Source organism: Ictidomys tridecemlineatus, chromosome 15, assembly GCF_052094955.1.
Source record: "Ictidomys tridecemlineatus isolate mIctTri1 chromosome 15, mIctTri1.hap1, whole genome shotgun sequence".
Lineage (NCBI taxonomy): Eukaryota > Metazoa > Chordata > Mammalia > Rodentia > Sciuridae > Ictidomys > Ictidomys tridecemlineatus.
Genome location: NC_135491.1, coordinates 19,004,241 through 19,028,605, shown reverse-complemented (window position 1 = coordinate 19,028,605; position 24,365 = coordinate 19,004,241). Strand labels below are relative to the sequence as shown.

Below are 24,365 nucleotides of genomic sequence, written 5' to 3'. Positions count from 1 at the left end.
TTTTAAACAAATATTTTCAATTCACGGTTGGTTAAACCTGTGATGCCGAACACTCAGACACGGAGGACCAACTATACTGTTAATTTACTTAGATGCGATAATGGCAGGGTGGTTATATAAAGAGAAAAATATCCTTGTCAATTGAGACACCTCCTGAAGTATCTACAAGTGAAATGACATGATATTTGAGACTCATTTTTAAAATACTCCAGCAAAACAAAACAAAATGAAACATAAGACAAAAGACCTGTGGAGACTCTGGGGTTCATTATATTATTCTATTTTTTAGAAATTTGAAATTTCTCAGTAAGAGGAAAAAAAAGACCTCCTCCATTACCAAGGTCGGGGGCCTTGTGAGGGTAGCGGGGAAGGGGGAGCACTGGAGCCTGTCCGCAGGCTGCAGCAGGGTGGGGCTCTGGGATACCACAGAGGAGGTGGCTCAAGGACCCTTTCAGAAGCCACTCCAGAGCTGGACCTCCTGCAGCTCAGGGCACAAGGCTGCCGTGTGCAGCACAGAGTCGGCCCCACACTGCGGTAAGCTACTCTTGCTCCAATTTCTTGGTTATTTTTATTTGAGGCATCAGCTATGGGTCGCTATGAGTCAACTGATTTGGGAACAGGTTTCTGGGGCAATGCCAGTCTGAGGGTCCCAATGCCCAGCCACCTCCCTGGGGCACAGTACTCTTCCCATCTCAGATACTCAAGGGGGCTGGGATCCTGGGAATTAGACCACAGAGACTGTGATGCAGTCTCCTTTCAGGTTAGACACTGAAGAAGACCTCGTCCCCAAGCCACAGCCACAATGAACATAAATGTCCACTCAGCCATTGCAGTCCTACCCATACCTTAGCCCTGCTACACTGATGCAACAGGCAGGCCAGAGGGGCTAGGAGGATATATTAGCCTGTTGATTTTTACTATAACAAAAATACCAGAGGATGGCTACTTCATAAAGAAAAGAGGTGTGTTTAGCTCACAGCTTCAGAGGCTGAAATTTCAACATCAGGTAACCTTGGTTTGGCCATTGGAGAGGGTAAACTATGGATGACATCATTGCAGGAGCATTAGCAAGAGCAAAAGATCACACTTGACAGAGGAAACCAGAGAACTGTGTGGGGTCAGGCTCCCACTTTAATAACTAACTCAGGATCCCACAAGAACCACCTTAATTCCCCTGAAGCAGGGCCCCCAATGACCCAAGGGCCTCTCACTAGGGCCCACCTCTTAAAGGTCCTTCCACCTCTCACATCACTATACTGAAGACAAAACTTCCAGTACATGAGCCCCTGAGGGACAAACCACATCCAAACCGTCGCAGAGAGCAATGCAGAACCAGCATCCCCCTGAGCCAGCTCTGCACAGGGCAGCCCCTGAGGGCACCTGAGCCAGACCTGGGCTCTGCAAGGTGGGGAAGGGGCAGCTCTTCCAAGACCAGTCATGGGAGAGAAACCCTAGTCCCCTAGAGGGACTAGCAGTTCTTCAAGGTCCCCTCCCCAGAGGTTCTGGGCAGTGCAATCACTGGTGGGAGACCCAGAACATGGGTGGGAAGGGAGCCACGCGGGTAGCCTGGATCTGAGTCAAGGGCTTCCACAATCCCTGGGCAGCAGAATACCAACTCCTTGGTCACAGGGGTCTTGGAGCAGGGCTGAGCTGACCAGCCACACCTCCATAGCTGGGCAGCCCCAGGAAGTTCCCCAGGACATGGGCTCACTGCAGGCCTAATTGAAGCCAAAGGCCAATGGAGCTCTCCAGAGCGCTTTATGAGCCACTTAACCATCCCTCGACCCAGTCGCCCAAGCACAGCAGACATAATGGCAGTGTTTACACATAAAAATGGCAAGCTGTTTTACTAGCAGCTTTTAGAGTCACAATAGCAGCTATTTGGTAAAGTTTCCTGCAAATTGCAGAAACAAAGTCCAAGAGTAGAATGATGGGCACTAAACCACCCTGAAAAGTAATGAAGGACCATTACCATCAAACACTCTGCCAAGAGCTACGGAGGTAGCCACAGTCGGGAGAGAAATAATCTCTGCCCAGGACCCCAAAGCCTGCTCGTAATCCCCGCCCGGTCTGTGCACAACGCTGCGGCGCCTCATCTGTTACTCGCTCAGGGAACATAAATTACCACTTTTTACATTTTAATCTTTACCCAGAGAGACGCAGCTTACCTTTCCATCTCATATTCTTTCATTCCCACTTTTACAGCCTTCATTACCTGGAGGATGGATATTAAGCAAAGACATTTGTATTAGGCAGATAAGTAACCCGGCCTTATAAATAATGTATAGCATTTTTTTCAAAAGAAGCTCTTCTTTAGAGAAAGGGGGGAGAATGATACGTGCACACAGTGGTGCAGAAATGTGACAAATTGGACTTTTAAGGGCTCCAAAATCCATGCAGTTTATTTATACCACTGTGGAGTACTTCCATTGGGAAGCGGATCAGCGCCACGCTCTGAGCCACAGCTGGGAGGTGGCGAGCAAAACTGAAGACAGCAAAGGTTTGGCTGAGGTATGTTTGGTGAATTCCTAATGCCGAGAAGACTATGAAGATGATCTCTGAAAGGTTTCCTTTGCTTGACTTTCATAAAATGGAGAAAATCGCCTGTACAAGAGATCACGCAGTCCATCAATCACCCTGCTTTTTTCCGAACATGAAGCTGCGACACTAAGCAGGCCCTGGGCTGGCCCAGCACCCTGAACATCCTTCAAAAGATGCACTTCCTTATTTGGTCTTGTTTCTCTATCAATTGGGAAGTGTGAAAAACAACCATATGAAGATGTTTTCAGAAAGTGGGCAATGGTAATAAATGTGCTGGAATCTTGTTAAGAACAAAAGAAAGAAGCCGGGAAGTGCCAAGATGCCAGGAAGGGCAGCTCTACCCTCCCATAGTTGGGAATTTTTTTGCAAAACTCCCTGAGGACTAGCGTTCCCTCTCACCAAGGTGGCCGCCTTAATGGGAGGAGCCAGGGCAGAACCTCTCCTGTCACTGGGCTCTGCCCACTAGGGAAAAGAATCATTCTGTGCAAAACTTCCTGCCTGTCACAGGTCCTCAGGGACTAGAGCGGGGGCTGTGAGCTTCCACGTGGTTTTCTAAGCGCACACACAGCAGTGCAGCCTGCTCAACCACCTAACTCACCTCCCGGTGGGCCTCGCTGGAGATTCGATTGGTGTAGCGCAAAACTTCCAGCTCCATGTCTGTCTTGAACACTCGGCTTCAGGGGAGAAAAAGAAAGTAGCAAGTCAGTGACCTCCAGCCCAGACTGGACCCTTCCAGGAAGATCCACCACACTCTGCCTGCCTGTGGCTGCACAGGACCAGAGGGGGAGCCCCACGCCCCAGGAGTGACAAGTTACCCAGAGTGGCCTAGAAGAAAATCCCTGGAGGGGAGAACAGCAGTTGCCCATCTTGTTCCAACACCAGCCCTGGGCAGGAAGGCCCATGACCAGAACCCAAAGCCACTGTCGGCAGTGGAAGAAGCCCAGCCTCTACAGCCAGACACACCCTGCCTCTCTGAGCCTGTTTCCTCCCCCATGGAAGGGGAATAAATTCCCTATGGCGAGGGGGTGGGACTTTAACCTTAAGGCGCCACCTCCCAGGGCTCTGCCTAGCTGGCTGCAGAGAACACTTGTTTCTCCCTACCCACCTGTCCCTGGGGCAGCCCAGGTCAGGCAGTGGGAGACATCAGGGGGACTGCAGCCATTTTCGGCCTGTGTGTACAGGTACAGATGTGGAAATAGCTGGTCTACAGAGAGAAGCAGGAGACTGGGGTAGACAAGAGGAGCGAGGCAGCAATGAAGGGGAGAATGGGCATATGCAGGGCAAGAGAGGCAAGACCAGAGACCCCGCTGTGTCTCCAGCAACTGGCTCTGGGGGATGCCCAGGGCCCTCACAACAAACTCACGGCAATGTGCCCAAGTGTGTTAGGTGTCTGGTCCTTGCACTTAGCCTCATCCCCAAGTGAGACTCACACAGATCGTCATCTTCTACCCCTGTGCACAATGCCACATCCACAGGCATGTAAGTCACTAAGGGCACTGGTCCAGAGACAGACCCTGAGCTCCTACTCCAACTGCACCCCTCCCCAGCTGTGCGGCTGAGCTCCTCACTCTGTGCTCGTTTCCTCGACTGTGAAGTGGGGATGACAATGTGCTCCTCTCATAGGGTGTTGTGAGAATTCAGCGTTGCATTTTCTATGTACCGAGGGCAGTGCCAGGCACTCGCCAGCGCTCTGTGAGTGTCTGTGACATAAACAAAGAGATGCTGCCTTGGCCACACTGCCCACCTCAAAGCCACCCTTAGGCAGGTTGCCTGATTCCCCTCAAAAGGTGGTATCTGAGGGGGCATGGCCTGGAATCCCCACAGATTCTGGGTCCCTTAAGTGAAATGGTGTAGTATTTGCTTTTCGCCTACTCTGCAGTTAGGCCTATATAGTTGTGTCTATTCTGAACCTGTACAGACTCTTTTTTCTTGTCATTATTCCCTAATGGATACAGTATAACAGCTATTACATAGCATTTACATTGTATTAGGTATTATAAGTAATCCGAGAGACGCTTTGGCCATTCACAGAGGATGTGCATAAACTTTTCAACTATTTACACAGCATTTGCAAAGGTACAGACCTGACCACAAAGGTCAGGAACGAGTGCTGGAGAGAAGCTGAGGATCTGTGAAGGGGTGAGAGACATCACTTAATTCATGTGAATTCAAATGGTGCTCAGTGAATGGCAAATCTGAGTCTTGCTTTCTGAAAGCTTCTGGATTTTTTTCCCTATTGCATCTGGTTGAACCTGTGGATGGTTAGAACCCACGGATATGCAGGCTAACTGTATCTCCCAATGTTTACAACAGGCCTACGAAGCTAGACAAATCTCAGAAAACAAACACAGCCTCCCTTCTTTTTAGACTGCCATTTACTGGGGGCCTGTTCCTTGCAGACTCTGGGAATGGCCATGAACACTGGCTGTAATGCCCAACTCACCCCTGCAGGGCCAACGCACTCATCCCCCAGCTGCTGAGGACGCTGGCGGCCAACCAGTCCTCTCTGGAGGTCTCCTTGATTCAATGGAGGGAACAAAGACCCAGCTTTTTGCTTCAACTAGGGACATCTCTGCTGGGTCGCTCCAGCTCCAAAGCTCCCTTCGGGATCAGCTGAGGGGGTTTGGGACTGCAATACAGGCCCATCCTGCTTCTTCTCTCTGCCACACGTGCTGATCCCAAGAGCACGCCTCCGCATGTTTTCTGCCTATTTATCTCAGAGACCCAGCTCCCTGGGGATCCCTGCCTGGAAAACATCACCATCCCCATTTCACAGATAAGAAACTGAAACAGCTAAAATAAGATCAAAAGTGCAGGACCCGGGCTGGAGTTGTGGCTCAGTGGTAGATGCTCACCTAGCACGTGTAGAGCCCTAGGTTCAATTCTCAGCACCACATAAAAAGCAAATAAATAAAAGGTATTGTGTCCATCTACAACTAAATTTATTTTTAAAAGTGCAGGATCTATTCTGCCTCACTGACTCCCTTTTCTTTAGCTGCATGTAAATATATTGAACTTTAAATCCAATAATTTACTAATCAAATGCAAAAGAAAGAGAGTCCTTTTCAGAAGTTCAAAAATTCAGAAATGGGGAAGATATTTAAGAATTTACCCCAGCACAAAGGGAAAGGGTGGGGAGAGAGAGGGAAAGGGTGGGGAGAGAGAGGGAAAGGGTAGGGAGAGAGAAAGAACAAATCAATTAAGAGGATGAGATGATATAAAGGGATATTTTTAGAAAGTAGAGTTGGCCCCAAAGTATAATTAAATAAAAGCCCAGGACATGCAGGATGGCAAGCCTGGAAAGCAATCAGAAATTAGATATGTGGCTCTCAGAATGGAATGGATTCATTTCCACACGTAAAATCAATAAGAAGCTTAAAACTCTTAGTGATATGGGGAAGGCAAATAGAACTCCAGGAAATATATATAGAAGCCACATTGATTTGTGTGGAACCAAAATAACACCATGCAGGTTACTTTCCAGTCCCAGGCAGGAAATGTGACACAGCAGTCAATCCAGCATCATCGATGGCAGGTCAGCTCCATATTATTTGGGTCCTAATGTGGTGCAACAGGAAATACCATCACCTAGAATGTAGTCTACCAAATATTTTAAACTTGTAAAGCTTTAGGTCTAACATTCAGTTTCTAAGACATTTGGGCACAGAAGAACTAGCTAAGGACATCGAAAGGGAATCACTATACAAATCCAGAAGGCAGGACATCCTGCAGCACAACCAGCCTTTTCAGTAAGTAGTTAGGATCTGAATGTCCCCAAAGATTATATATTAAAGGCTTGGTGGTGTTAAGGTCTGTAAACAAGTCAAAATAACACCTGGTATTTTGCCAGAGAAATATTAGAGTTCGTAAACAAGTCTGGATGGTGCCTGGCAAAATGCCAGAGGGAATGGTTTGAGAAATAACAAAAGCGAGCCATTAAGTATGGAGTTTCCTTATTGGTTGACTGATGTATCTAGTTTATGCTAATTAAGATAAGCTGTACAAAATGTATAAATACCTCTGTTGTCCTATAATAAACGGCTCCTACTCCCGCTGTATCAACGTACACAAGTTATTCGTCACCCCCCCGGCTATTTTGTTGCAGCTGGACTGCGGCATGGTGGCCTTTGGGAGGTGATGGAGCATTTAAGAAGTGAGGCCTACTTGGAGGAAGTTGATGCCCCTGAAGGGGATCTTGCGGGCCCAGCCCTCTGGCCATGAGGGGAACAGCTTTCCTTCACCACATCTATCCACCATGATGTTCTGCCTCGCCACAGGCCCAAAGTGATGGGGGCCAGGTGACCAAGAACTGAAATCTCTGAAACAATAAGCAAAAATAAATCTTTCCTCTTTATAAGTTGATTATCTCAGGTATTTTGCTGCAGCAATAGAAAGCTAACTTATATAGTCAATATCATGGGCAAATAATGAAAATAACTGAATAAGACATGGAAAATGAATGTGTCAAGGACAGTTAGGGATATCTTTTAAATTAACATTTAATTGAAACAATAATTTATGTATTTATGGGGTATGACCTTAAATCTCAATCCATGTATACAGTGTCTGATGATCGGATCAGAGTAATTGGCATATCTATGACCTCAGATATATATCATTTCTTTGTGTTGGGGACACTCAAAATCCTCTCTAGTAGCTATTTTGAAATATTCAACTAATTGCTGTTGTTACCCCCTGTGCTTTAGAACATTGGAAGTTACTCCTCTTATCCCACCCCTGGATCCATCAATCATCCTCTCACCATCCCTCCTTCCCTAGCACCCTTCCCAAGCTCTGGCCATATTTCCTAATTTTCAACAATGTACCTTTGCTGCTTTTGTTTAATGAAAAGTTTTTTAATTAAAAAAATACTCCAAACAGCATAAAATATGGAGTTTCATTTTTCTATAACTGATTATTACATAAGAAAATAATCTATATGTCCTTGATGCTAGGAGGACCTGGGATGGTGATGCTGGACTCAAACAGAAGCTGCTATCCTGGTACACTCCTCAGCTCTGCAGAGGCCACAACTATGGTGACAACAATAAAAGTCTGGTTTATGGGTTTTTGTTGTTTTTACCTTTAACTTTTCCCAAAAAAAACACATAAGATTTACTGATCACATAAACACAATGAAAATGATAAGAATTGTAAAAGATCAGGAGGTGAAGGCAGGGGACTGGAGATACAATGCAGAAAAGGCCTCAGGGACCCTCCCCACAGCTTCGGCTGATCTGGGGGGAGGGCAAGATGATATGGAGAGTTCAAAGAGCAATATATAAAGGAGGATCAAGTGCACTACAAGATGACAAGGGGAACCGGCAAAGGAAATAATCATACCATTAAAAGTGAGCAGGGTAAAGAGGTGTCAAGAAGGCAGAGTCGGTGGCTTGATTTTAATCTACCGGCCCTGTTCTGATTCTGCACTAGTGGGGCTTTCTAATAAATGCACATATTGCTTTGATAATACTAAAACCTTTAATAAGGTGCTGCCATAATGGCAAATGAATATCCATTCACTCATTTCACCTTTCTGTTAAGGAAGTGTCAGTTTGGTGTTCCTGGCACTGGTGAGGAGTAAGGCAAACCCCTCCTTCTCTGGTGGGGCTCTGAGACTCAGGAGATATGCCTTACAAGGAAATCCACAGTTACAAAGTGGGAAAGGGCTGCTGCGAGGGGAAGTCCAGATGCTATGGAGCCGAACCACAGGGACCCAAGCTTGGCAGGAGATGGTCCCAGTACAGAGGCCTGTAATGCAGAGCTGACCTGCCATCAAAGGGTCCTGGAGAGAGGCCAAAGGTTCTAGGTGTATCCCCCTCCTGGTCAGCTCTGCTCCTTTGCTAAAGATGACCCACCTTCTCCAAGATCCCTTGTAATTACCTTTCCTTCTCCCAAAAGGGGACATTCAAGCATCATCAAGATCAGAAAAGCCCGAGTGACAAACCCCTCCCCTCTGGCCAGAGGGTACCCTGTCCATTCTCCTCAGTCAACCAGAGAGCCCATGAGCTGGCCTCGGGCAGATGAGGACAGCAGGGCAGACAAGGGGCTCTGTGAGATCTGGACGGGCGGCTCCCCACCTCCATCACAGCCAGCCAGCCCCCGGGGACTTCACAGAAGCAGCCACTGACTCACACTGTCTCCAATGACGCCACACAGATGGCTCAGACAGCCATTTGTCACTGCAAAATGAGAAAGGCATCTTGCAGCATGCCACTGCCTCCCAAAGACTATAAAACCTTCCAGGTCAGGCGGAAAAACAGACACACAGGCCCAGAGGGACTTTCACAAAAGGAACACCCTTTCCTGAGGCGGCAGACCCACAGCCTGGCAGTGTGCTCTCCGTCATCAGAACGCAGCCTGATTCTAGGGCAGGGTGCTAGCTGCTGTCCCACCTGGGGATCAGAATCCTGGTCCCTATTCCCTAGAGCAGGAGGGTACAGATAGGCATATAGGATTCAAATGTATAGGACTCAATGAGCAGCTTGGGTTCTTAAGATCCAAATCCACTTACAGGGTAACCTTACTGCACCCTCCACAGGGAGAGGACCTTTATCAAAGATAGTGATGGCCAGAGTGACAACATGGATGGAACCAGGTCCAGGCCATGCCCACCTCTGGCCCTCTGGCCCTCTCCTTGGCTGGGTGGTGGGCCCATCCCTCTAACCACCACTCCTGCCAACACTGCCCTCTCCTGGGCCCAACCAGCCCACTCCATGCCTGCTCTAGGGCTGCAGAGCCATGGCTGCCAGGAAGTGCACGGCTGGGCAGACAGCCCTCAAGCTCCCAGGCAGCCACCACACCTGACTCCCACATGGCCCCCAGCTACATAGCATGCAGGAAGCCTCCTCCCAACTCCTCTACCTTCTCTACTCCTCCAGCCCCTCTCCATGCACAGGCTCCTGCTCAGGAGATGATGAACCCTGCCTCCACTCCACCTTGAACTAAGGACTTTCCCCCTCTCCACAAATCGTCTCCTTCCCCTTGTGAGGGAAGTGAGGCCTCCTCATGAGACAGGGACAGGCAGGCAGGCAGGCAGAGGCACAGGTGCATGCGTGCACGCGCGCGCACGCACACACACACACACACACACGCATGTGCATACCCGTTCCCTCCCTCCCCATCTCTCCTTCTCCAAGCCCCACCACCACCTGCCCCTCTTAACTAGCAGCTCCACTGAAAACCCCTCCCCTCCTGGCTCCTGGCACCCCCTCCTGGCTCCTGTCTCCCCCTCCTCCTGACAAGCCTTTCTCATTTCCCACCTCGCCTCCTTCCCTCCCATCTTCAGCCCCAGCCACTCTGCCAACCCTCCTCTCACCCCGCCCAGATCACAGGGCTCCCAGGTGCCCACTTGGCCTGTTCTCTCCCTCCCTCTGCACTTTGCCTTCTGCACCTGCTCCTCAAAGCTTGGAAGTCCCCTGGTACTTGGAGCCCTGCATGAGACAACTTCCACTGTGTCCCAGCTCCATGATTCTCCTGCTGCTGAACGGCCATGGATGTCATCCCAGACACCTCCCTCTGGCCCATCCATGGCTCCCCACATCTGACCCAGGACCAAGGGCTGCCATTCTCCCTTTCTCTTTACCTGGACCTCACTCTGACGGCCTCTGGCCCTGCCTGCTCCCAGACAGCATCTGGGGATGCTGAGGAAACGCAAATCTTCTCGAGCTTTCTCTTGCTGACAATCTTTCAGTGGCCTCTAGTTGTCCCCAGGATGAAGGTAAAGCTCCACGCCATGACTCCTGAAGCTCTCCAGGCCCTCCTTCTGCTCCCAACACTCGCCACTGCTCTGTCTCCAGCCTCCTCCCTCCTCTGCCTGGACCTTGCTCTTGCCCTTTCAGCTAAGTTGCCTCCAGCTCCCCCTGGAAATACTCCTTTCCCAAGGTGGGGAGGGTCTCCTCCACCCTGACTGTAGGCTAAATCCCTTCTCTGGGCTCCCTGGGCAGTCTATAGGAATCCTCAGAAAGCGCTCACACTTCTAATTTCTTTAAAGTCTCTTCCAAAAGGCTAAAGTCCCTAAGGGCAAGGTCCCACAGTGCCAGAACACGGTAGCCCAGAGCAGGCACACTATACAGACTTTGCACCCCAGCTGGAAACTCTCCATCAAGGAGAGTTAAAGGCCTCAGTGGAGTTCATCAGGTCAGGTGGAATCCTGCACAGCTCCCAGGCCAGCAGCAGCTCGCAGGCCAGGCAGCATAGGTACTGCCTCCGGGGGCCTCTGCAGCCCAAACTCTGCATGAAGGCTAGAAGAGGCAGCAGGGGACTTGAAAGAGCCCCCGGGAGCCCACACTCCCAGGCTCCCCACTGCCTCCTTCCATCCTCCTGCAGATGAGAGGAAGGCATATCGCCAGCCCAAGGAGAAAGAAGCCTTGACCCACACCACACCTGATCTTGAGCACAATGATGTGTTTTCAGCCTTTGAGGTGGAGTCCTGTTTTCTTTTGTGATTTAACTTTGGGAAAGGTGACACACTGGGCCTCTGGCCGGTTTACCCAGGTCTTTCTCCCCCATGCCCTTGGGTCTCCTTTTAAAAAGAAAAAGAATTCAAATAGAACCCAGGCAAATTATTCCACAAAGGCAGTCCTCTGGTAAAACTGGCCCGGTTGTTCTTTGGGCCGGCCCAACTTAATCCCAGCTCAAACAGACGTCTGTGTGTACTGGCTTAACCAATTATCCATTGGGGGCTCTGGGCCCGCAGTCTCGCCCAGGCGCCAGGGAGAGAGGAACCATTCCTAGCCCAGTTATCTCTTAGACACAAGCCCCAGACACTGTTAAGATTGCTGCAGAAATAAGACTGCCCAGCACACTGCCTGGTTCCGATCCATCTGATGAAGCTAATTCTGCCACTCCTGAGTAAACAGGACTGAGAAAGGAGGATTCCCAGGTTCTGTAGACCCACCATCCCTGAGAGAGGGATGCTGTCCCAGCCTTGTGTGTCCACAGAGGTGAGGAGTGGCTGTTGGAAATACAAGGATTCATAAGGCTGATATCCCCATGAGAAGACCAGGGCACCTCCTCCAGGATACAGTAGAGGACCACAGCTCAGGACAGGACAACACAGATGTCCCATAAGAAGCTGGGGAAGAAGGCGGCTGAGGCTTTCCAGATAGGAAGGAGGTGCCCGGTATAGGCTGGGAGCCAGGGGCACCCCTGGGCTTCATGCCAAATCATGGGTTCATGGCCATGCCTGGGAGCATCACTGCACTCAAAACAGAAAGATGGCCACCTCTACACAGGGAAGTTGAGAGAGTGAAGGCTCCTGCCCCACCCTGTGCCCAGAGTTTCCTGCTACTGGGTAAAAATGACAAAAACTGTATTAGGCAGAGATTTATTTGCACAATCTTTTTGGCCCTTAAATATTCACAGGTCACAAAACTGCCTCTGGGTATTAAACCCAGGATTAAGACATCAATTAACTGAGGTCTGATTGCTCCACTGATTAACACAGTAGTGAGACAGGATAAAGTATTTCCAAAATCACTCTCTGCGCATCAAAGTGCCACTGTGCTGAACTAAACCCATTTGAAGGACCTGGAAATTCCATCTCTCCTGGAAGACAAATGTACATAGCATGGTTCTGTGGGATCCAGGTGGGCAAGAGTTCAATACCACAGGACTCCCTCTGCCACCTCCGCTCCCAAGCAACAACCATCCCTTCCACATCCCAAGATGGAGCCATACAAAGAATAAAATCTCAGAACAATAGGAGAGACTAAAAAGAAATGGGTCGGGTGGAATTACACCAACCTTTCAGAAGGCTCAATCAATAATTCTCTCAAGGAACTAGAGCCAAGCTCAACTCTGAGCACAGTATACCTGAGACCTTGCCCAGGACAGGCCAGTGTGAATGAGGTTCACTCCACACCTAGATTATCTATCCCACATCTTGATGTTCCCACATCCCGTCTCCTGCCTTCTGGTTCATGATAACTCATTCTCCCTCTGCCATGGAAATCCCAATTTCCATTTGACTTTGTCATCAAATGGAAGGTTAAATGCCTATTTATTAGGAGACAAAGATGAGTAACTCTACTAAAAAACCTTTCATATGTGCACCAAGAATGTAGGTCATCATCTACTTTTCTAACTTGGGACTTGTTACTCAGAATGTAGGGTCCTGGGGCACTTTGCCCCTAAGCCGTTGGAGGCTTACCATCTCTTGTGTTCACAGAAGGCAGGGGAGCAGAAATAGATCTGTTACCCACGGCCTGTTTAATGCATGCAGGACACTTTCACTCAGTGTAATTAACAGTTCTAAAACCGGCGTATGACTCAATTGAACAGTCGCACTTAAAACCCAAGAAGGCACACGGCAATTGCTGATACGCTTGCTCTTCTGTGACACTTCCAGAGGTACTTAGCCAGAACCCAAAGCACTGAGCTATTAGACGGTATGAAGGCCTCATCTTTTATTTCCTACCCTACCTTCAGATCAATTTCATCATCTGCAAAACTGCAAAGTAGAACCACAGCCCAAATTATGGAAGTGAGATGCCTGCTCTTATTAAATTTCAACTTTTGACCTACACATTCAAACTGCAATACCCAGCACAAGAAAAGAAATGATCGGTTATGATCTCATGTTCGTGGGGAAGAGTATGATTATAGAGGAATTTACAGGAAATCAAAAAGGCCCTGCTTGAGAGAATGGAAAACAATAAAACAGTCACACAAAGGAAATGAATGACAACCAAACAAAAATGAGAAAGTGAGCTTCCCCAGGCTGGGAGTCTGCTGTTGCCTTCCAGTCAGACAGACTCGGGGAACAACCCAAGCCAGCTTGGAGCTGGGTATGCATGGGTGCCACGGAAGCTTTGTACACATCCCCTGCTCTCCAGCCCTGCTACACCCTGGCCTCAGCCCAAAATCCACTCTGCTGGCTCCAAGAACCCTATACTTCCAGTATAACCAGGAGTGGACAGGGAGAAAGGCTGGCATTCTGTCAGGTCCTGGCTCTCCTGAGCTGCAAGGGCTGCACAAGGTTCTAGAACCAACAGCCTGGACAAGGCCCTAAACTCCCTGTGCCTCAGTTTCCTCATCTGTAGCATGGGAGTAACTAAGAACCTATACCAAATGAATCAGGTGGCATGTCCAGTGCTCAGGACAGTCCCTTGCACACAGGGAGGCTCAGCAGCCAGCATTTGGCTCATGCTCTCATTCAATCCTTGCTCCATCCACCTCCTTAGTAGGTGAGCAGTGGAGGCTGGTTGAGTCTCCGCATCCCATGGTGGGCTAGGTGTTACTACAGTTCTACTTTTCAGATGAAGTAGCCAAGCCTTGTAAAAAGTTAAGTAAATTCTGAGGGTCACATGCTGGGGTTAGAACTCAGGTGTCTGGGCTGACAGTTTCCCCCAAACAGCTTCCCTCTATAGAAAGAGAGGGTGCTGAGAGCATTCAAGATCCAGGAGCCCAGATGCAACATCATGGAAAGCTCACCCTCCCCAGGAAATGAAGCATTCTACCCGAACCCTTCCTCATTTACAGGGCAAGGGCGATGTTCGGGGCTGCAACCGATCCACGGAGAGCCGCTGCATCATTGCAGAGGCCAAGGTCTGTGCTATTAAAACACACCCCTGAGGCAGCAAGGACAATGTGACATTTCTGAAATCGTTCTACTGCCATCAAATGCCAAATAAGTCCTTTCCGCTGCTCGCTTTAATAAAGTTGAGAGGTATTCTATGAACGCAGATTCCACCTCAGAGCCTTGGAAATGTCACTTGAATTAAAGCAAGCTTGCTCCAAAGTGACAAACTAATGGTGCATCCCTCAGGGAGATGCTGGAGTGCACAACCCTGTCACAGGCTCCAAAGCGCCCCCACTATAAGCAAGGGAAAGTCACAGTGAGGCAACATGGTTGCACGTGGGCCTGTTCTGCCAAGTTGGAAGCTACCGAGAGGCCAGGCACTTGTTACTGGCCATGAACTTGAAGGTCACAGCCCCTATCCTCACAGTGTGTGGCTATGACAGAAACCAGGCTGGGGCTGCTGAGAGACCTAGGTCAGCCCACCTGGCTTCTCTGGAGGGTCAGTGGACTCAACACATGCCAAGCAAATCCCAATTTGCCACAGCCTCCCCTTCCAGTCATCCCCATTTCAGTGAAGTACGATCCCGCTGCTTAGGGCAAAAACCCAGCCACCTTCGCTCCACCATCACAGCTGGTTCCTCCCAGGAGTCCCCGACGCAGTTGCTTTTTCTCTCACATCTGTCACCACACCCCTTCCATGGCCACCTGGATCCCTATAACAGCCTCCTCCCAGGCAACCTGTTCCCATTCTCCCCCACAGCTGAGTCTCCAGTCAGAGGCCAGAATTGTTTTTGGAAAGGCAAACCTGATGCCACACTCTCCTGCTTCGACCCTTCAGGGGTTTCCTGTGTTTCCCATTTCTCTCAAGACAGAGTTAAAACTGGCACCAAGACTGGCCTAGTCACAGCTCACCTCTCTGACCACCCTTAGGCTGCACCTCCCTGCCCCCATGGCCACACAAGGCGACTACCCTTTCTCTGGTTCCCTGAGCTAATGTCTCCTTGGCCTGGATCACTCTCTCCCTCTCCAGCAGCCAATTTCTGTTAATCCTTGGGTCATGGTGTTGGTCCCAAGCTCCAAGCTTAGATGAATTACATCTTTCAATTAGATTTGGGAAGATCAGAAGCGAAAAGTCTACATATCTTACAGGTAAGTGACAAGGTGGCAAAGGCCCTGCCTCACCTCTCTTCTACATTTACAGTAAGTCCAGTCACACAGCAGAGAAAGAATACCTTGCTGCTATAGCAGAACACCTTGATGGCATAGGAAGAAAATCAATGGCACATCAGATTGGAGGGTCACTGCCAGGGCCCACAAAGGCCATGCCCAACCTGAGAGGGCTTGACCTCCAGGCACCTAACAAAAACCAGGTGTGCTACAGCAAAGGGCTGCCTAGGGAAGAAAGAAGCCACAAAAGAACACGTATAATGGAATGACACAGCTATCAGGACACCTGGGCAACAGGAGGAAAACATGTTTACCTTTCTGGCATGGCACTGTGTGTGATGTTCACTTCTGTACTCTGCACTACCTGCCTTCGCTCTGAGCTGTGTATGTCTGGCTTATAATGGAAGAATTCTGAAAACACTGGCATGCCTAAGGGACTGGGTTCATCCTCAGAAAATGCACACACACACGCACACACACACCAAAAAATAGAAGAAATGTTAAGTGAAATTTAATTGATATTCAAGTGACTCATGCCCTTTTGAAAAAAACCAACCAACCAACAACAACAACAACACCGCCCCAAAAGAAAAATTAAAAAACAGAAAAGGCTAAAGGAGGAAGTTCTAGGGACCAGCTTTCTGAGTTGGGTGGGTAGAAACAGCAGGGTCTCCTATCTCCTTGAACTGAGCATAACAAGAAGCCAAGTTGCCCACAACCATACTTACCACTCAACAATCTCTGGGTGAAGAATGGTGTTGTTGACATTGAACCTACAGAAAGAAAATAAACAAAGCCCATTCGGTCAGTAGTCTAACACTGAGAAGTACTTCATTTAATACACACACACCATGACCAAGAGAGGGCCCCAATGAACTTCAAGACTTCTTGGCCTGCAGAAGGCCTGCCATTCGGTTCCTATAGCAGACCGGGAAGCCCAAGGTGTATCCCCCAAGTGCAGCTTCCCCTCCACCCCCACAATGCAGATACCAGAGCTTCTGTCAAGCAGCCAACATATTGAAAGCATCAGAAAGAACACAGAAAGCAATAGAGAGAATATTTGAAAAAATAATGGCTGAAAACTTCACCAACTTGACTAAAAATAAATAAATAAATAAAACATTAACCTACATACACATCCATAAAGCTCAATGACCTCCAAGTTAGATAAATTCAAATATATCCACTCCTGGACATATCATATTCAAACTGTGAAAACACAAAGAATACAGATGGACCCCAACTTACAATAGTTCAACTTAGAATTTTTTAACTTATGATGGGTTTATCAGGACGTAACAAGGAGTATCTACACTTACATTGATTCAACTTAAATTTTTTTTTTTTTACTTTACAAAGGGTTTATTGGCATATCACCTCAATGTAAGGTGAGGAACACCTGTATCTTAAAAGCAGCCAGAGAAAAATAATTCATCACATACACGGGATCCTCAATAAGATTAATGGCTAATTTCTCATCAGAAACTATGGAGAGCAGAAGGCAGTGGGATAATGCATTCAAAGTGCTGAAAGAAAAAACATTGCCAACTAAGAATTCTACATCTAGCAAGACTCTGCTTCAAATCTAAAAAATTAAAACATCTCACATAACAAAAACCAAGAGAATTCATCACTAGCAGACCTACCCTGTGAGAAACAGTGAAAAGAATCCTTCTCACTGCAAAGAAAGGGCACCAGAGAATAAGTTGAATTCAAATGAAGAAAAGAAGGACACTGATAAAGGTAACCATATAGGCAAACACAGAGACAGGACAAATGTATTTTTCTAAGTCCTTTTCTCCTCCCATCTGACTTAAGAGAAAACTGCAAAAAATAATAATTGTTGATACGCACAAAATACACAAAGATGCAAATTACATGTAATACTAGCAAAAAGGAGGGGGAGGAAATGGAAATCTATAAGGGCAAAGTTTTTGTATACTATTGAAATTAAGTTGCTTTTAATGTAAACTAGATTTTTATGTTTAAAGTTTCAATTGTTATCTCTAGAGCAATGACTAAGAAAATAACTAAAAAATACAGAAAATAAGAAAATCAAAATTGAAATAAATATATATATAAAAGCTGGGTGGTACAGTGTTTGCTTAGTAGGTGCAAAGCCCTGGATTCAATCCCCAGAACCACAAAAACAAAAACAAAAAAGGAAGAAAAAATATCAAACACAAAAGAAGGCAATGGGGTCCCTGGTCTCCCCTACTCCTCACTCTCTTTTATGTTGCCATGAGATGGGTGGTTCTGCTCTGCCACATGCTCCCACTGTGATGTGCAGACCCAAAAGCAGAGGGGCCAATCAATCATGCAGAGGAGCATCTAAAACTCTGAGCCAAAATAAACCTCTCTTTGCAAGTTGATCATCCCAGGTATTTTGTTAAAGAGAGAAATCTAACAGAGACAAGCATATAGATAAACATAATAAAATTGTAGGTCCCAAAATAAATCCATCCATTAATGGTAAAGTGGCCTTTTTATTGTGATAAAACACATAAAAATTGTCACTTTAACTTTTTTAAGTATACAGTTCAGTGGCATTGTCATATTGTTGAACAATCATCACCACTATACATCTCCATAACTGTCCAGCATCCCATTCCAAAATTCTGCATCCAGTAAGCAGTAACACCCCCATTTCTCTTTTCCCCCAGCGCTGGTAACCGCTGTTCTATTTTTTGTCTTACTTTAGTAACCTCATATATGTAGAATTATTCAATATTTATCCTTGGCAAGTTGGATTTTGACAATCCAATAAATGTGAAGACAATCTTTTCAAGTGATGCTGAAACAACTGGATATCCAAATGAAAAAGAATTAAGTTGGGTCCCTAACTAACACCTCATAAAAAAAATTTACCACACTGAATCAAAGACCTAAATGTAAGAACTAAAACTATACAATTCCTAGAAGAAAACATGGGTTTAAATCTTTATGACCTTGAACTAGATTTCCTAGATATGATACCTAAGGCATAAGAAGCCAAAGAAAATAGATACTGGACTTCATCAAAATTAAAATTTTTGTGTATCAAAGATACTATCAAGAAACTGAAATGACAACCTACACAATGGGAAAAAATTTTGTGAATCATCAAGAGCTGCTACCCAGAATAAAGAATAAAGGATTTTGAAAACAAGTTAAAAGAAAAAAAAAAAAAGCACCTTAATAAGAAATGGGTAAAGGAGCTGGGTGGTGCACATATGTAATCTCAGCAGCTCAGGAGGCTGAGACAGGAGGATCGCAGGTTCAAAGCCAGTCTCAGCAAAAAAAAAAAAAAAAAAAATGATGTGCTAAGCAGCTCAGTGAGACCCTGTCTATAAATAAAATACAAAATAGGGCTGGGGATATGGCCCAGTGGTCGAGTGCCCCTGAGTTCAATCCCCGCTATTCAAAAAAAGAAAGAAATGGGTAAAGGGTCTGAATAGAAATTTGATCCAAAGAAGATATACCAAATTGCCAAACAGCACAAGCAAAGATGCTCATCATCAATCTTCAAGAAAATGCAAATAAAAACCACAAGATATTACTTTACGGCCATCTGCATGGTTATAATAAAACAGACAATAACAAGTACCGACGAGCATGTAGAGAAACTAGTGCCCTCATACGTTGCTGCTGGGAATATAAATTGGTCCAGTGGCTCTGAAAAATTATTTGGGAATTCTTCAAAAAGTTAAAGGGCTACCACATGACCCAATAATTCTACTTCTGGAGAATTGAAAAACATGTTCACACAAAAACTTTTACATCCATATTCATAGTGGCAATATTCATAAAGGTCAAACAGTGGGCACAACTCAAGTGTTCATCATCTAATGAATGGACAAAGAAGATGTGGCAAATATTCATTAAAAAAAGAATTTTTTTAGCCACAAAAATAAGCAAAGTATGGATTCACGCTATAATATGGATAAAGTTTGATATTTTCCAGGTGAAAGAAGCCAGACACAAAATATTACATACTGAATGATTTCATTTATATCAAATGTCAGAGCAGGTTAATCCATAGAGACTCGGGGTAAAAGGAATGTTGGAGTGAGAGGAATGGAGGAATGAGAACTGTAAATGAGCACAGGGTTTCTTTTTGGGTGATGAAAATGTTCTAAAATTGATTGTGATGATCATTGCACAACTCTGTAAACAAACAAAACTCACTTAACTGCACGCTTTAAATGGGTAAGTTGTAAGGTACATGGACTGCATCCCAATTACATTGTTTTTTAAAACTTACTGAACTATGCCGATAGTAAAAGTTATATAATGCAAATTTTACTTAAATAAAGCTGATTTATAAAAATTAACAAAACAGAAAGGAGAAATAGATAAATCCACAAACATGGTTGAGATTGTCACATACCTCTGATGGTAATAAAAACAAGCAGAAAAATCAGAAAAGATATACAAGACATGAGCAATACAATTAACCAACCAGACTCAATTGGCAATGCAGAACACCACTTCCAACAGCTACAGAATCTATGCTCTCTACAAGTGTATATCATAACAATCATATGCTAGAAGTTGAAACAAATTTCAAAGGGATAAGATACTAAGAATATTCATTGATCACAGAATCAAACTAGAAATCAGTAACAGAAAGGGAAATATATAATCTCAAGTTGTTTAGAAATTAAGCAACAAATTTTAAATTCCCTCTGTTCAAAGACAAAATCACAGTGAAACTAGAAACAAAAATATAAAATATCAGCTGTGAAATGCATCTAAAGTAATTCTTAGAAGATAATTCATAGTCCTAAATGAATAGAGAAGAACATTAAAAAATCAACAATCTAAACTTCCATCCCAACAATGTCCCTTTCTTCCTTCCTAAAAAGCTAGAGAAAGAACAAATAAAACAAAAAAAAGATTAGGAGGAAATTTAAAAGAGCACAAATTAATGAAAAAAAACAGGAGATGAAAAAAATGTCAAAAGCTGCTCTTGGATAAGATGAACGTAACAGAAAAGATGACCCCAGGAGACAAAAATTATTAGGTCAGGGCATCTCTCTGACCCAGGAGAGCCATGTGTGACCCACAGCTCAAGCTATTGGAGAGACAGCTGGGGGAAAATGATGTGACCCAATAAAGTAGAAGTCTCAGCAGAGGAGACTTGGCAAGCCTTCAATTCTCTGGACTTCAAGACCTGCTCCATCTCAGGTTGGGATACCACATGCAAGCACATGCAAGGCTCTGAGCTCCTGACCTGCAAGCCAGGGACTTTCCATGGCCTCACTACTAGTGTTGAAAACATCTAGGTAATGCCATGGTTGTGAGGCCATCAGCCTTGCTCTTGGCTGAGACAGCTGACCAAGAAGCAGGGAGAGGGGAAGAGAAAGGCAAGCACAAACCAGCAGGTGAAGAGGATCCCAGATCTGATTCCTGACTATAAGCAGGACTACTTGATTCAAAGTCAACCTAAATGCTGTAGAATCAAAGACCTACTTGTGAAATATCAAAGAGACTAGAGGCAGCAAGGTAGTTCAGGGTGAAGAACAGAGTAGCAGACAACATAAATCAAGACGACAACACAGACACTGCTGCCCATTTTGCCAAATGTCACTTGACCTTAGGAAAAGCAATGGCCAATCTACCTGACAGCCAGACAAACTAGCAAAATTTCACTTTACACAATATATATGTACACACACACGTACAAACACATAAACAGCAGTAACCCAGCACAAAATGACACACACACAGACACAAAGACAGGCATATGCTTAGAAAAGATACTAAACAATAGTCATATGCTTGAGATACACACAATAGACGCTAGTCCCAGTCTCTGTGGAGACCAGAAACCACAGGGAGTATGGAATCCTATGTATACTGTTTTTTCTATATATACATATACATCTATGATTAAGTTTAATTTATAAATCAAATACATAAGAAGTTGATAATAACTAATAATAAAGCAGAACAATTATACAAAAAGATAGTAATAAAAATTCCAGTATCATTACTCTTGCTCTTTGGGGCCATTATTAAGTAAAATAATAATGAACACAAACACTGAGATACAATGACAGTCAATTTGATAAGCAACACAGTTACCAAGTGACTAATAGGTGGGTAGCATATATAACATGGATACAATGGACAAAGTGATGACTCATGTCCTGAGCAGGAAAGTGTAAGGTTTGATCATGCTACTACTCAGAATGGCATACAATTTAAAACTTATGAATTGTTTATTTCTACAATTTGTCATTTAATGTTTTTGGCCCTCTGTTGACTATGGCTAACTTACACCTCAAAAAGCAAAACCACAAAAAGCAGGGACTACTGTATATGCCCAAACACATAGATACAGGTTTATACACACAAACACACACTAAGTTACATATACTTAGAAGCATGTGAACAAACACAGACACACACACCCATTTGGACAAGGATATATTCAGATATACACAAAGACCCAGATCCAGATAAACAGATACATATACACAGACTCCTATAAACCTATGTACATACACGGACATATACAAATGTACATTCAGCCACAAAAACATACTGAGGGAAACACATTCAGATGCGTAGAGAAGAGTTCAAAAGACAGTATTGACAGTTTTAATTCTGGATAATGAAACTTGAATATTTGTGCTGTGCTAACAGCATTTTTCTATGATGACTGTATATCAATTATATAAAATCAACAACAAAACCCACCAATGATCATAAGAAAGCAAGAATGTCCTGGAAGAAGACGGTAATTTCCTGGTATGCTCTAAATGTGGGGTAGGCAATGAAGGGGTGAACAGGGTGGGCTTGACTCCCTGCATGGGTCTCTAGTTTCAACCCTGGAGGGTCTAACCCAATGCATGAGGCAGACCCCCAACTCTACTCCCTGCTAGCGGGTGGGGCAGGTTCTCCCCTCATGGAGATTTCCATTGAATTTGAAACCCAATCCTAAATATTAATGTTATGCAAGTTAACAGTAGCCAGAAGCCAAGGTCCCCAAACCACAAATTGGCATTTTGTTATAATCATCAAGTTTTAATAATGTCCCTCTACTTCCTGGGTTTTAAAATTCACATCTTTGAATATTAATATTCCTACATTAACAACCCCCAAATTCAGCATTTCACATTTAACTGCTTATTTAAATGGAATTAGTTTGTAACCAATTGTCTTCAAATATCCAAGGCAATTTAAGTACATGCCAAAAGATAAGAAATATGCTTATCCTGAATAACCAGCTGATGTAAAACAGGGACCATATTTCTCTCTCAGACAGCCTATGAAATGCAGTCTATAACTTGCTGTCCCCATGCAGGACTCCTGGGCACAGACTCTGCCTGCCTGGAAGGGAACTGTCTCATGCCAGGGATGCTTCCCTATTAAGTGAGGCAAATCAAACCTAAAAAATGGGGGGCCCTCAACTCAGAAAGCATGGCCCCCTAAAGACCAATTTCTTCTCTTCATGGTCAGCCTCTCTGTCTCAGGAAAATCTGCCCTGAAATCTATCATCTCCTCAGCTGCTAACAGACCCATCACATCTGACATGGTTCCCAGGGTGCAGCAATCAGGTGCTCTGTGGAGCCTGGGTACCCAGAGTCCACAGGAAGAAGTCTCAAGTCCTCTTTACTGCAGGGCTCCCCTCCCCGACCCAGCTCTCTAGCCTCCTGTGTGTCTACCACCCACCCTGCCTCTGCCTCCCTTCCCTCTGATGCCACCCTCTACCATCCCTACCACTGTGAGACCTGGAGCCCTCCTGCTATGGGCTGATCACCTCTGATCCTGGGAGCTAAGGGAGGTCTGAGGCCAAGGTTGAGCCCAAGTGGAAGGAGTTAGCCTCCTCCTCTCTGCGAGCAAAAGCAAAGGCAGCCTGAGAGGGCCCATCAGGACAAACTGAGAGGCCAAACCTGAACTTCTGTTGAAGTGGGAGGTTCAACAAAAATCCAAGACGGAGGTACATCAGAGATGTTTAATAGGGTCAAAAGCAAAAATTCCAGGAATAAGGAGCTTCATTAGGGCAGTGAGAGGCAACTAGGGACACAGCAGTTGAGAACTGGAAAGTAGGACGACAGCAAGATTCATCTTGCTTAGGAAATAGTCTATTATTATCCCCAGCAAACAGCTGGAGGCACTCGGCAGGCAGGTGAATGCGGTCACTGAGCCGCAGTGGCCCTCAAGGACAAGGTCTCTTCCCAGCCTAGAGCAGTGGTAGAATTGAGGTGCTGGTCAATTCTCCATCTGGGTGGTGGGAGGCAGGGGACTGAGCTATACTCAGAGCCCAGGAATAGAGAGGTGACTTCCTGGAGGAAGGATCAAGGAGCACCTGGAGGCAGACGCCAGAGCCCCAAGTCAGTGCTCATGGGACACTAGGTAGGGGGCACCTGTGAAGGATCCTTCCCCAGCGGAAAACCCCTGGTTGTGAAGTTACACCAAGAGAATGGTGAGATGTGAGGCCCAGAGAAGAGGCTGGAGGGGACACACCTGCCTTGGGATAGAGGAGAAGGGAGACCAGGAGACGGGAGATACAATAGCAAAGAAACAGGTGGGAGGGCTTTCCCCTGCAGCACTCAACCAATCAGGGACCTCAGCCAACTGCCCATCATGTGGGTGTGAAAATAAATCTACCCAATGCCCATTTGGAGGACAGTCTCCTAGCCCAGACAAGCAGATGAAGGCCTGGAGACCACCAGTCAGCCCACCTCTGGACCAGACTGTGTGTCACAGATGGTGCGACCTATGTGCCGGGGGAGATGAGGCAAAATCAAGCTCGCCCCTGGCTCTCTGAAAATCATCTCCAGATGCTGAGGTAGTGGGTAAGGGCTTGTGGAGCGCAGGACCCTCAGGGCTTCAGGGGACTGTGGAGATTCAGGGGAACAGGGCAGGATCTGCTTAAAAAAGGGAGAAAGCTGGAGTTTACAGTGATGTGGCCTCCACTTCTGACACCCCCATAACATGACGGTGGCCCTGACTCTTTTGTGTGAACCTCACAGAGCAGCCAGCAGAGGTCTGCCTCAGGGACCCCATCCTGAGCTTCCCACCCAGGACCACACCTGCCACACCAACCCACTGTGTGGTCTGGGGGAAGCTCAGCCCTCTGTAACAGAGATCTCCAAAGGGACAAGAAAAGGCCCCACAGCCAAGAGGCTCTGCATCTCAC

The 24,365-nt window shown here is 46.1% G+C and overlaps 1 protein-coding gene across 3 annotated transcripts in view; it reads right to left on the bottom strand.

Moving 5' to 3' along the window:
• The window catches only part of Pepd (peptidase D), a 115,917-nt gene that overhangs the window by 64,787 nt on the left and 26,765 nt on the right, over nt 1-24,365 (bottom strand). For all 3 annotated transcript variants that reach the window (XM_078032170.1, XM_005330630.5, XM_078032171.1), the window contains 3 exons: nt 15,961-16,005; nt 3,140-3,215; nt 2,169-2,215 (listed from right to left, as the gene is read on the bottom strand). In XM_078032170.1, coding sequence (XP_077888296.1) covers nt 2,169-2,215; nt 3,140-3,215; nt 15,961-16,005 — 168 coding nt within the window. The remainder of the gene's footprint in view (nt 1-2,168; nt 2,216-3,139; nt 3,216-15,960; nt 16,006-24,365) is intronic.